The sequence below is a fragment of the Haematobia irritans genome, chromosome 4 (genome assembly GCF_050003625.1).
Source record: "Haematobia irritans isolate KBUSLIRL chromosome 4, ASM5000362v1, whole genome shotgun sequence".
NCBI lineage: Eukaryota > Metazoa > Arthropoda > Insecta > Diptera > Muscidae > Haematobia > Haematobia irritans.
Window position 1 is genome coordinate 76,950,967 of NC_134400.1, and position 14,061 is coordinate 76,965,027.

At 35.9% G+C, this 14,061-nt stretch overlaps 1 protein-coding gene across 1 annotated transcript in view; it reads right to left on the bottom strand.

The window, feature by feature from the left end:
- LOC142235616 (uncharacterized) overlaps positions 1-14,061 on the bottom strand; it is a 212,017-nt gene that overhangs the window by 46,730 nt on the left and 151,226 nt on the right. Inside the window, exon 5 of the mRNA XM_075306879.1 lies at positions 8,834-9,010. Within this exon, the coding sequence (XP_075162994.1) occupies positions 8,834-9,010 (177 nt within the window). The remainder of the gene's footprint in view (positions 1-8,833; positions 9,011-14,061) is intronic.

Below are 14,061 nucleotides of genomic sequence, written 5' to 3' on the forward strand. Positions count from 1 at the left end.
TAATTGCTTCGGCATTCGGTGGTATAGACTCTGACTGGCTCGTTGTCAAACGTCTGACGGGTGTATTCTCACTATAGCCCACGTTTACCGTTATTTCGGCATCGCACCATGTCATTACACGACGCTTCATATCCAGATTGATACCAAAAGCAATCATGAAATCCGCTCCAATTATAACTTCGTCTATTATATCGGCCACAATGAAATCATAAGTAACGGATTTGTTAGCAATAGTTAATTTTACGGCGACCTTTCCATATACGGTTGCGGGTTCCCCTGTAGCCGTGCGTAGCTTGACTCCAATCAGTGGTGTAATTTTCCTTTTACTAAATCAGATCTAATGATAGACTTTGATGCACCAGTATCCAACGTCAAAGTACGCTTGTCGCCATTAATAACACCCGCAATAGTTAAATTGTTATTTTTCTGTTGAACTATTGCTATGGAGATGGTGGGGCCATCGTCTGTGGGAGCCAGCTCTTGCCCCGCTGAACTAGCTCGATTTAGTTTAAAGGTGACTCACTTGACTGTGGGGTCACCTTCTTATGGTTATTGTTTAATGGAGATGGTGATGTGGATCTTGACCGTTTGCGTCGTGCTTTGCATTCTCGAGCTAGATGTCCCGTCTTATCACAGTTATAGCATTTGATTCGGGATTTAGTTGCATCCTGTTTCAATTCTTGCATTACCTGCTTCATTGCCTCTTTCATCGAGTCAATGATAGATTTCGATTCTTCACACTCGGTCTCTACTCTGCGTACTTTGTGAATTTGAGGCCGTGCCAGCAATCTCGCAGTTTCTTGCGCAAGTGCAAATGTTACTGTTTCTGCGAATGTAGCCTTTTGTGACGCATATGTTGCACATTTTATGTCTGGGTCTCGAATGCCATTCACAAAGGTCTCAATTTTGATGCGGTCCACAAGTGGGTGACTCTCTCCTGGGTATGTCAGTAGCACCAACCGCTCAACTTCTGTTGCAAAGTCTTGTAGAGTCTCGTTTGATTTCTGGACTCTACCTCTTAATTCCATTCTAAAGATGTCTTGCTTGTGCTCTCCACCATACTTGCGTTGAAGCGCCGCTATTACTTCATTATAGTTATTTCTAGAAGCAGCGGGAATGCTTTGTATCACATCAGCAGCATTGCCCTTTAATGCCAATAGAAGTTCAATTGCTTTATCATCGTCATTCCACAAATTTCTAGAAGCAACCATTTCGAATTGGAATTTGAAGACATCAAATGACGTTGAGCCATCGAAAACAGGAGTTTTGATTTTTGAGCCCTCAATGACGCGCACTGGACCACCTTTAATTTCCAGCTCTGACATTTTTTTCTCGATGTGCAGAAACTTCTCATCATGAACCATAATTTTCTCATCCACAGAAAGAACTTTCTTATCCAATTCCACAATTTGATTTTCTATATGGTCCACACGTTTTTCCATGCCTTCAGAAATTTGTTGTAGTTTTTCATTGAGAATTCTAGAATTTTCGTCGAATTTTTCTTCCAATTTTCTTGAACTTGCTTCCATTTGTAGGGCATTTTTTTCTGCAATTTTCTAGAATTTTCTTCCATTTTTCTAGAATTTTCATCGAATTTTTCTTCCATTTTTCTAGAATTTGCTTCCATCATTTTGCTCAAAACATTGAGCATTGATGTGTAATCCACAACACTCGAAGCCACAGATGGAGTTTCTACACTGCTTGTATTGACGAGTATTGATTCATCAATGTCTTCCTTATAATCAAACTCATGCGTCGCAATGTCCATATTACGCCGTTCAAACTCTTCCAGTAGACGCTTTTGAAGCTGGGCCTTATTGCCTGTTGTCGGCAGCTCCAGTTTGCTCAATTCCTTTTTTAAGTCTTCCACACGAAGCTCATCAAACTTCATTGTAGATTTTTTTCCGTTATTTCACTTCCGACACCAATTGTTACGTTTTTATATTTAGGCGTTTTTAATTACCCGACAATTAAAACACAGTTCTTTTAAATAACGACAATCTACAATTTATTTACTATGACTTCACACTTTACAATTCGTTCACACTGAAGTTATTCGTTTGACGCTTTAATTAAGACCGACTCGTAAGCAGCATGCGAGCGCTTTTATATATGACGGTGTGGCAATACGAGAACATTCTGGTAGCACTACAATATTCTGGCAACGCCAGAACATTCTTAGACAATGCTAGAAGGATCTACGACCTTTAAGTAATTCGTCTGGTGGCTGCCAAACACATACACACTCACATAGATATATGCTCGCATTACTACAACAACAATGACAATAGACAATGAGATGAAATGAGAAAGCAAAATAACAAAGCAAAGGGGTTGTTATTCTATGAGAGAGTAAGAACTAACATTTCGGTAAGCAAACAAAAGAACATAAAAGAAATTCAGGAAAATACTAGAAAATGAATAGATGATTCCAACAAGTGATAGCGAAATTTTATCGTTACAATTTTAAATTTTAAATTAACGGAAACTAATTTAAATAAACTTATATCTATAATTATCAAATTCGTAACAATATTAATGCCAATATTGCTTGGAGGATTCATTCTCAGCCAATTCACCACTTCTCTTATTGCTAATATTTCAGCCTGAAAACACTACAGTGATCAGGTAATCTTTTCGCTATTCGAAGTTCCAGATCTTTAGAATATACTCCGAAACCCACTTGGCCATCCAATTTGGAGCCATCAGTGTAGAAATCTATATATCTTTTATTCCCCGGGGTCCGTCTACACCACGCCTCACTGTTGGGAATTAGAGTCTCAAACTTTTTGTCGAAAAGTGGACTCGCCAAAGTGTAATCCACTACGTTAGGCACATCTGGCATTATTTTGAGGACCGAACTGTGACCGTAACTTTTTTCCGACCACAGCGATAGCTCGCGCAACCGCACAGCCGTTGTTGCAGCTGACTGCTTGACCGAAATGTCTAAAGGCAATAGATGCAGTATGACATTAAGGGAATGTGTTCCTGTCTTGCTGAATGCACCTGAGATACACAAGCACGCCATACGCTGAACTTTGTCTAAACTTGTCGGCTGGTGAAGTGCCGGCCACCATATAGCATTATAGGTCTAACCACTGCCGTGTATAGCCAATGTACAATTTTTGGTTTTAGTCCCCACTTTTTCCTTATTGCCTTTTTGCACGAGTATAAAGCTACCGTTGCTTTCCTCGCCCTTTCTTCAATATTAAGCTTAAAGTTCAGCTTCCTGCCCAAAATAACACCAAGGTATTTTGCACACTCCCTAAAGGGAATTTCAATACCCCCTAAGGAAATGGGCCTAACCGTGGGAGTTTTGCGATCTTTGCAGTACATGACTAGTTCTGTCTTTGCAGGATTTACCCCAAGACCATTATCTTTCGCCCATTTCTCAGTTATCCGGAGGGCTCTCTATATAATATCTCTAACTGTTGATGGGAATTTTCCCCTGACTGCTAGCGCCACATCATCTGCGTACGCCACCACTTGTGTCCTTTCTTTTTCTAGGGAAACCAGAAGGTCGTTTATAGCAACATTCCAAAGAAGAGGTGATAGAACTCCTCCTTGAGGAGTGCCTCTGTTCATATACCTTTGTATGTTTGCTTATCCTAGCGTGGCTGAAATGCGTCTCTTCCTTAGAAGTTCGTCTAACAGCCTAAGTATACCTGGATCAACATTTAGAGTTGTCAGTCCACTTAATATCGAGCTCGGATGGACGTTATTGAACGCCCCTTCGATGTCTAGAAATGCCACGATTGTGTATTCTTTGACAGATAGTGAGCTTTCAATAAAACTGACTAGTTCATGTAATGCGGTCTCAGTAGACCTGCCCTTTGAGTATGCATGTTGTCGTTTCGAGAGCAAATTTGAATCGACGCTAGTTCTAAGATAAATATCTATCATCCTCTCCAGAGTCTTAAGTAGGAATGATGATAAGCTGATTGGTCGGAAATCCTTCGCATTGGAGTGAGAGGCTTTTCCCGCTTTAGGTATGAAAACGACTTTTGATTCCCTCCACTTTCGTGGAATATATGCTAAGTTGATACATCCTATATACATATATCGCCGACAACCAGGGGATAATTCTGTCAGCCACCGCTTGTAACTCCGCCGGAGTAATTCCATCAGGTCCGGGGGATTTGAATGATCCAAAGCTATTTAACGTCCATTTTATTCTCGATTCTGATACAATTTCCTCGATAGGAAACGACCGCTGAGCCACTATGGCACCGCCAGTGCATGGTTCAACCGTCTGATTTCCGGGAAAATGTGTGTCCAATAGTACCTCCAGCGTCTCCTCACTGGACGTCGTCAAATTGCCCTCCGATGTTTTAATGAAACCTGGAGCGGAGCTCGTGGATGCTAGAACCTTCCGTAGTCTGGAAGCCTCGGATGTATTCTCAATGCTGCTGCAGTAATCATTCCAAGAGTTATGCTGAGCCTTTCTCAGTTCTCGCTTGTATCCTCTCAGTTTCTTCTTGTAAGCGTCCCAATCCACAGGAGCTCTGGTGGACTTTGCTTTGTTAAAGAGCTTCCTGCACAATTTCCTCATATTACCTAACTCCGTAGACCTCCATGGTGGTCGATTTTCCCCCCTTGGCTTCCCCTTAGGGCATGCAGCTTTTAGTGAAATGTTGAAGGCCTTAGTAATCCTCTCCACTGCGTGTTCGATAACTTGCACAGTGCTCATATTTGTCTCTGGTATTTCCGGTATCGTCATATTGAAGGATTCCCTATACCTATTCCAGTCAGCTTTCCTAACATTTGGCGGAAATATGGTCTTGGTGGTATGAACATCAAATTTGAAACTGATGTAGCGATGATCTGAGAAGCTGTATTCACTTAAAACCTGCCACTCAGATATCATTTCATTCAGTTCTTGCGAGGCCAAGGTGATGTCCAAAACCTCTTGCCTGTTTTTAGTGGCAAAGGTTGGGGCATCTCCCTTGTTGCAAACTACCAGATTAGTACGCAAAATAAACTCTATTAGCGACTCTCCCCTTGCATTAGTATCACTACTTCCCCATATAATATGATGCGCATTCGCATCGCATCCCATAATGAGTTTCGTCTTTGTTTTCAGTGACTCCTCAACTAAGGTCTTAACGGCACATGGAGGCATCTCCCTGTCATGTCCCATATAGACCGAAGATACCCAATATTTGCATTTGGCTATTTCTAAATTGGCAACGACAGTGTCTGTATTGCACATTGAAGGAAGCAGAAACAAGTTAAGCTCGTTTTTAGCAATTATACAGGCTCGAATTACATCATTACCAGTATACTGCAGTAGTTTGAACCCCGGAGTACTTAATTCACATATTTTGTTTCTATAAACATATGGTTCTTGAATAAGAACTATGTCTATGTCCCCTTTCATAAGGAGAACTTTTAAGGCAGCACATGCAGCCTTACAATGATGAAGATTTATCTGGAGGATCCGTAGGACCATCGAGATTTTCAACAACCGTCACATCAGCCGCTTCAATCGAGTCATCAAGAATGTCCTCTTCAGAGATATCGGTGACTCTCGCAATAACCATAGGTTCAACTTTGGTGAGTTCTGATGCAGTAGAAGCCTCCTCACGCATACGGTATCTATCCATGTCTTCAACTTTGGTATCTCCCTCGACTTCGCAAGAGGATCCGCTTACTTCTGATTCAGACAGAGGCTTGTCCATCTCTGAATCCTTTAGCTGATCGTTTTTATACACCTTCATTTGGATATAATGAAAGCCATAACATACACGGCCCTGAGACTTTGCTAGATGTGGCAAAGACTGAGTGTTCAATATAAACACTGCATACCGTCTTGGCCCATCCACTTCATCCAAACGGACTTACTATCGTGTTTTAATATTTAGAGGGTTATATACAAATTGTATACGAACACACTAAAAAAAATCAAATCTTCCGTCTCCATCCATTTCATTTGTATTTCAACTCAATACACATATGACACCACCAATTTCAATTTGTGTCACACATACTACTACATATTTTTTGTGTTACATATGAACGAGCTGTGTGAGCAAGAATTTTTCGTTTAAATTAGCTCGAAGAGAGCATATTTGTCAATGCCGCTCATTCGTTTTATTCATAGGGCTCCGAGAGCAAGAGCAACACAACTGGGCTGTTCAGTTGTTTTTTTTATAAGTGATGAGCCGGAGCTTCTGAGCCATTTCGAACTGGTTACGGTGTTCGATAGTAAATCAAAAATAATGAGTTCATGACAAATTTCAGGATTTTCTAGCAAATAGATCTAAAGTTATGTTAGTTTCAATCTATACGAACGATTCGCTCCGAGTCGATTTTGTGTTTCATGAACAGGCAGTAAATAGAGTAAAACCGATGCAATCTCTTTCAAGAATGCCTCTTACTATCAGTCTGCATCAATCATGTAAGACGACTGAAATGTATTATTGGATATTATTTTATTAACAGGTTGGCTGATATGTCCCCGGTCTAACAAAGAAAAACACAATTTTTTGTCAAAATTCTTTTTTATTATTCAACATAAATAATAACAATATTCAACATAAATAAAGAGCGATACAACGATTATAACGACCTTCCAATTTTTTTATATCATTTTGGTAGTACTCCTTCGGTTTTGCCTCAAAATAGGCCTCAGTTTCGGCGATCACCTCTTCATTGCAGCCAAATGTTTTCCCTGCGAGCATCTTTTTGAGGTCTGAGAACAAGAAAAAGTCGCTGGGGTCAGATCTGGAGAATACGGTGGAAAGGGAAGCAATTCGAAGCCCAATTCATGAATTTTTGTCATCGTTCTCAATGACTTGTGGCACGGTGCGTTGTCTTGGTGGAACAACACTTTTTTTCTTCTTCATATGGGGCCGTTTTGCCGCGATTTCGACCTTCAAACGCTCCAACAACGCCATGTAATAGTCACTGTTGATGGTTTTTCCCTTCTCAAGATAATCGATAAAAATTATTCCATGCGCATCCCAAAAAAAACAGAGGCCATTACTTTGCCAGCGGACTTTTGAGTCTTTCCACGCTTCGGAGACGGTTCACCGGTCGCTGTCCACTCAGCCGACTGTCGATTGGACTCAGGAGTATAGTGATGGAGCCATGTTTCATCCATTGTCACATATCGACGGAAAAACTCGGTTGTATTACGAGTTAACTGCTGCAAACACCGCTCAGAATCATCAACACGTTGTTGTTTTTGGTCAAATGGGAGCTCGCGCGGCACCCATTTTGCACAGAGCTTCCGCATATCCAAATATTGATGAATGATATGACCAACACGTTCCTTTGATATCTTTAAGGCCTCTGCTATCTCGATCAACTTCATTTTACGGTCATTCAAAATCATTTTGTGGATTTTTTTTTGATGTTTTCGTCGGTAACCACCTCTTTCGAGCGTCCACTGCGTTCACCGTCCTCCGTGCTCATTTCACTACGCTTGAATTTTGCATACCAATGAATTATTGTTGATTTCCCTGGGGCAGAGTCCGGAAACTCATTATCAAGCCAAGTTTTTGCTTCCACCGTATTTTTCCCCTTCAGAAAACAGTCTTTTATCAAAACACGAAACTCCTTTTTTCCATTGTTTTTACAATAACAAAAGTTTGCTTCACAAAATACGCTTTATCTCACAAACTAATTGACTTACAGTCGTCAAGGTTTGACACGAATCATTTAAAGGTTAGTACTATATAAAAATAATATGCATTTAATACTAGCGACGCCATCATCTATGTGTCAGACCGGGGACTTATCAGCCACCCTGTTAGATCTCTGTGGCATATTACCGCAAAATTATGACCAAAACCTAATTTTACTTGTCGTTTCCTTGAATAGTTTGCTTCAGCGGCATATAGCGGCATATGTCCAACGATGGGCCCTACATCTGCTTTCCCATATGAATCCCATAATTGCGTTTTCGCAATTCGCAATATATATAGGGAAGGGAAGTGAACGTAGAGAACGCAAAGCCCGTAGATGATGCGCGGGACGGATGAATGGGTACAGTAAACACAAATATCGTGGAACAGTGTAACTGTAGGAAGGGCGGCGAAAAAAATAGGGCATGACCCAAATAAGTAAAAGACTGAAGAAGTTTAAAAGATTGAAGAAGAAGTTTGAAGTTTTGAACCCATTGTATGCAAGACGTGCCTGTTAACCATTGCACCACTGGTGGCTCCCGTGAGAAGTTAAATACATGGCATTTCATCCTAAACTATCGCATGGAATATACATGTAACCATTTTAAACCGGCAGATTGAATGTTAGACGAATCTCTAACCAAGGCCAAGGATCAACACGAATCTTCTCCTGCATCTTGTGCTTCTTCTATGTTGATCTCGATTTATATAAAACTCTACGTTTCTATCTCCACAGCATAAAAATGTTCGACTTAAGATTCATATTCGTCGGTAAGTGCCTAGTAGTAACAAAATGGATTTAATGCAATATTGCACATATCAAATTATATGACATATGATTAATAATGGCAGTTCATATCGGCTAACACGCATTAAATTGCATTTGTAAATATAATATGTGTTACAATAATATATAGCAGCGATGAGAATAGAGCAAAATTTGTATTTTATATTCACATAAAAAATAGAGGTATGCAAAATACTTATTTTATTTTCGATTTATTTAATTGAAATTGTTATGGCACTGATCAGTTATTTAACGGTCCGGCTTTATAATACAAACTAACACCACCCACTTGGGGGATAATTTAAATAACAGCGATTATTTTACGTCATCAAAACCTAAACATTACAATATAATTTATTTCCCGGTTTATTCGATGCGTTATGGAACTTTCAATACACACTTTGAAATATATTACCTGACATTCCTTGCTGCAATACCATTGGTTTCCACATCCAGCGCAAACAAAACGAGATTCGTGTATTTTGCATTCTTGACAATATGGATAATGACTATTTTTGGGCGAATTCATTCCAAGTTTTTTGATGTTCATCTTATTGTTGGCGTCTTCCACATATGCGTTGTAATATTGGATCTGAAATAAATAGCAATAGAGTTTAATATAGTAAACAATTTTATGGAATAAAGCGTTTATTTACTATTTTTCGTGAGGCATTTGCTATATTACCACATTAATACTAACATATGTCGACAAAATTTAAGTGATCGTGGGAGTCCTTTTCTGAGATATTTCAAAGGTGTATTCGTATAGAATAAAATTAACAACAATGGTTGTTGGGGTTTCATATTCTCAGCATGACATTAAGGGAATTTGTTCCTGTCTTGCTGAATGCGCCTGAGATACACAAGCACGCCATACGCTGAACTTTGTCTAAACTTGTCGGCTGGTGAAGTGCCGGCCACCAGACTACAACACCATATAGTATTATAGGTCTAACCACTGCCGTGTATAGCCAATGCACAATTTTTGGGTTTAGTCCCCACATTTTTCCTATTGCCTTTTTGCACGAGTACAAAGCTACCGTTGCTTTTCTCGCCCTTTCTTCAATATTAAGCTTAAAGTTCAGCTTCCTGTCCAAAATAACGCCAAGGTATTTTGCACACTCACCAAAGGGAATTTCAATACCCCCTAACGATATGGGCCTAACCGTGGGAGTTTTGCGATCTTTGCAGTACATGACTTGTTCTGTCTTTGCAGGATTTACCCCAAGACCATTGTCTTTGAATAATATCTCTGATTGTGGATGGGAGTTTTCGATGTCTAAAAACGCCACGATTGTGTATTCTTTGACAGATAGTGAGATTTCAATAAAGCTGATTAGTTCATGTAATGCGGTCTCAGTAGACCTGCCCTTCGAGTATGCATTCTGTTGTTTCGAGAACAAACTTGAATCGATGCTAGTTCTAAGATAAATACACAGAAAACATTTTCACGAAAAATTTTCCAATTAAAATTTTAATTGAGTTTTAAAAAATATTCAATTAAAAATTTAATTGATTCAACAATTTTTTTAATTGAAACAAAATCAATCACAAAAATTAATAGTATCAATTAATTTTTTAATTGACCTTCAATTAATTTTTTAATTGATGCTATCATTTCTGTGATTGAAGACACTTCAATTAAAAAATTAATTGGATGAATTAATTTCGTGATTGAATCAGAATTTGTTTTTTGTGTAGTTAGTCACGGTTTCAAATTCTGCTTCCGATAAACTTCAAAATATTTTTCAGCGATGACTTTAGGGATGACTTTAATTAGGGATTCAAAAAAATCGCACATCAACTTTTCGTATTTTTTGAAACACGATTCGTATCGACTTTTGGTTGGTCAATTAGACTTTTTTGTACTGGCCAAAATCGATCATATGAGAAGTTCCATCCACAACACTTTGTTATATGATCATCATATAAAATAAATATTTTGGGGACAAGTTATGATAGCGAATATTGTAGGTTAGTAAAAATGTCCAAGTTATGAGAGCGAATATTGTAGGTTAGTAAAAATTTCCTACGTATAAGAAGAAAAATGTTAAGGTTTATGCAGTTTTCTTTTAAACTTGTGAGACTTTTTATATACCAATAACACATGAAAAGTTTAGGCTTTTATAACATTAAAAAATGGAGAAGTCGAAATTTTGAAAAAAAAAAATCTAAAAATCCATCTTTTCAAAAAACTATTATTCGGCTTTTCCAAAATTACAAAAGTGGAGGAAGAAGTCGACTTTTCCAAAAAAATCAAAAAGTCCATCTTTACAAAAATCTATATTAGACTTTTTCGAAATTACAAAAGTAGAAAATCCGAAAAATATTCGTTAGATTCGAATGTGCTCAGCATTTTCCCTAGGTTTAGCCGTTTTAATGCCTTCCTTCCTTCCTTTCTACATACTAGGGTCGACACAAGGAATCTAGCTTGTTCAAGGACTGCATAAAACTATGCATTTCCAAAAACAAATAACATGTCCTATAGAAAATAATTAATCAAGCTTGAGATCGTTTTTTGTATGTATTGGTTTTTTTATTTTTCAATATTTCGCAATTACATTGAATTGCTTCACCAGGAGTCGATCTACAATAAAAGTGGTTTGATAATTTTTAATCATGACATGTAAGATTCTTTCTCAACATGTCATGATTGAAAATTATCAAACCACTTTTATTGTAGATCGACTCCTGATGAAGCAATTCAATGTAATTGCGAAATATTGAAAAATAAAAAAACCAATACATACAAAAAACGATCTCAAGCTTGATTAATTATTTTCTATTGGATAAAAGAAAGATCGAATAAAATCAAAATTTCTAATCAAACAACATGTCTTTAACGTGTATCATAAAGAGTAATCTAATGACGTAAATATGTAGAAACTATGAGAAATGTCGCCGGACCTTTACAGTAATAACTCGAATTGGATTTGCCAATTTGATAACGTTTTGAGTTTTTTGTACACAGAAAAAAATATTGAATTGAAAAAATTTATTGATTGAGTCAATTAAACAAAAATCATTCACTTGAAAACAAAAATCGATCAATTTTTTAATTGATGTGTATGATTGATATTGTCAATCAACTGAAGCAATTTCAGTCAAAAATTAATTGAATAACTTAATTCGTGATCGAAGGCAAACAAATAGTTTTCTGTGTATGTTGTAATTATTGAACTATAGTGCGAGCGCTTTCTTAAGCTTGTTATTATATTATCTTTCTGCTATCTGCTGAAGGTACAATTTTAGCCGTAAACAAAAAAAAGAACAGATCTCAATTGTAGCATTTTCTATTTCATTGAAAAAGAAGCTAATAAAATGGTGGTTTAATTTATAGCAGACAAGACGTATTGCAAAGTTTTGTTGTTTTGTTTTTGGTAAATAGAAATCAAATTTTTGCAAACCTCGGAGTAATACGATTCTCTATTGAAAATATTTATCTTTAAAGTTAATAATTTTAATAAAAACAACGTTTCTATAATAACTACAGGGACATTTTGAATGTAAACAATAACAAAAGATAAACGATTTAATTTTAAAACTTAACTACTATGCATTTGTTACAAAAAGGAGCAAAATACTTTTTCTCTAACTCTCGGAATCTGTTTTATAGTTATTTAAAAAAAAGGAAAAAACAAAACTCTGACCAATAGAGCATTACATATACACACAATTATAACACAAAGAATAAAATTTATTTCACTAATCATTTGTGTAAAAAATTCTTTCTCAAAAACAAAAAGTACTTTAAACATATATGTGTACATTATTTGTACATTTCGGGCAAAATGGCTAAGCACTATTGTAAAAAAAACAAAAATAAGTATAAAGTTCAAACATAATTGTGTATACATATATTTATGTATATATTGATATATTCGATTGCCCTAACAATATTAACAAGAAAAAAAATCAAATTTCTTTAGAAATGTTTATCTTCCCACATTATAAATTGTGCATACTAATCTAGTTTTAAAAACATATTTTTATAAATGTATGGCCATTTTATAAAGTTTTAACTATATACACACTATAAAGAAAGAAAACCGAAAACATTAATATAGTTATTTTTTACATAAATCGTACTCTCGTCATCATCCTTACACATGTTTTTTTTTATTTTATTTTATTTTATTTTATCACTTGATTTATTAGTTCTAAATCATTTTTTGATAAAAATTGTCTTAGTTAAGAAAAAAATAATAAAAGAAATTTTTAAATACGATAATCAGATTATATTTGTTGTACATGCGTTTTTTAACATTATTTATTTTTTAATTTCTATATTAGCAATGCGTTTTGTGACATTTAATGATTTTAGGTAGATTTTTTCTATTTATTCTTGGCTATCGACTACGTCAGAATCCTAGGAACTACATTTTACGAATTTCATTCAAAACTATATATCTCATAACATTTTCAATGGTCTATTTGTCCATATTTCAATGAAATTGGGCAGATGCACCATAAATATATTCGCTTTCTATTGTTCGCAGAAGGAATACGATAACAGAAAGGTTTAGCCCGTCTTTATAAAGGTGTGGAATATTTGACAACTTCTCAAAATTTATCCTATATACACTGAATACTATTAATAAACAATCTTATGTATCTTATGTACCCTCCACCATGGATTGGGTAGAAACTTCTACTAAAGACTGTCATCCACAATCGAATTGCCTGGGTTGCGGTAACACTAGCCGGTGGCTAGGTATCTTAAAACTTCTTAACACCGACTTCTCAATTGTAAGTTAGCCCATACGCGGTATATATTAAACAAAAAAAGCCGATAAATTCAGTTTGACAACATTTTCTATAGAAATAAAATTTTCTATAGAAATAAAATTTTAATAAAATTTTCTATAGAAATAAAATATGGACAAAATTCTCTATAGAAATATAATTTTGACAAAATTTTCTATAGAAATAAAATTTTGACAAAATTTTCTATCGAAATAAAATTTTGAGAAAAAAAATTTGGTAAATATGGTATGTATCCTAGTTGTAAGTACAATAAAAGTTAATCATGTTTCGTTCTTACCATACCAGTTTTGACCGATACCAATATTCGGTTTATAAAAAATCAAATACGCTTCGAGTTTTTCTATTTTTCGTATCTCTAATGTGCTGAATTTGCAGACGAATTAAAAAATTAAATGTAAAATATTTTCGAAACCAAAAGAGACCCCTGACTAGGGAATGTAATCAGAATCAATAGGGCGGAAAGTCTGACTTTTATTAAATTTGAAAATGTCGACTTTCCAACCAGTCACAAACTCTGACTTTTACGACATACGTATAATACGAATGTCGCAAAAGTCGTAAACATAATTTTGAATAAAATAAATTGTGAACATTTTTTAATTTAATTTATCGTAGAGGTAGATAAATGGGATGAAAATAAAATGCTTTTATATTGTATTCAATACTCTTCTAGTTTTACATCTCTAATTCGCAATTTCAAACTATTCTGGGTTTGCGTTTGGGTTCATAATGTACTCATCCAAGTTTTAGTTGCATCTGCGAATGACTACACAGAAAAAAATATCACCAAAATATTTCCAATTAAAAAGTTAATTGAAGTTGAAATTTTTTTCAATTAATAAATTAATTGGTACAATTAACTTTTTAATCAAGATA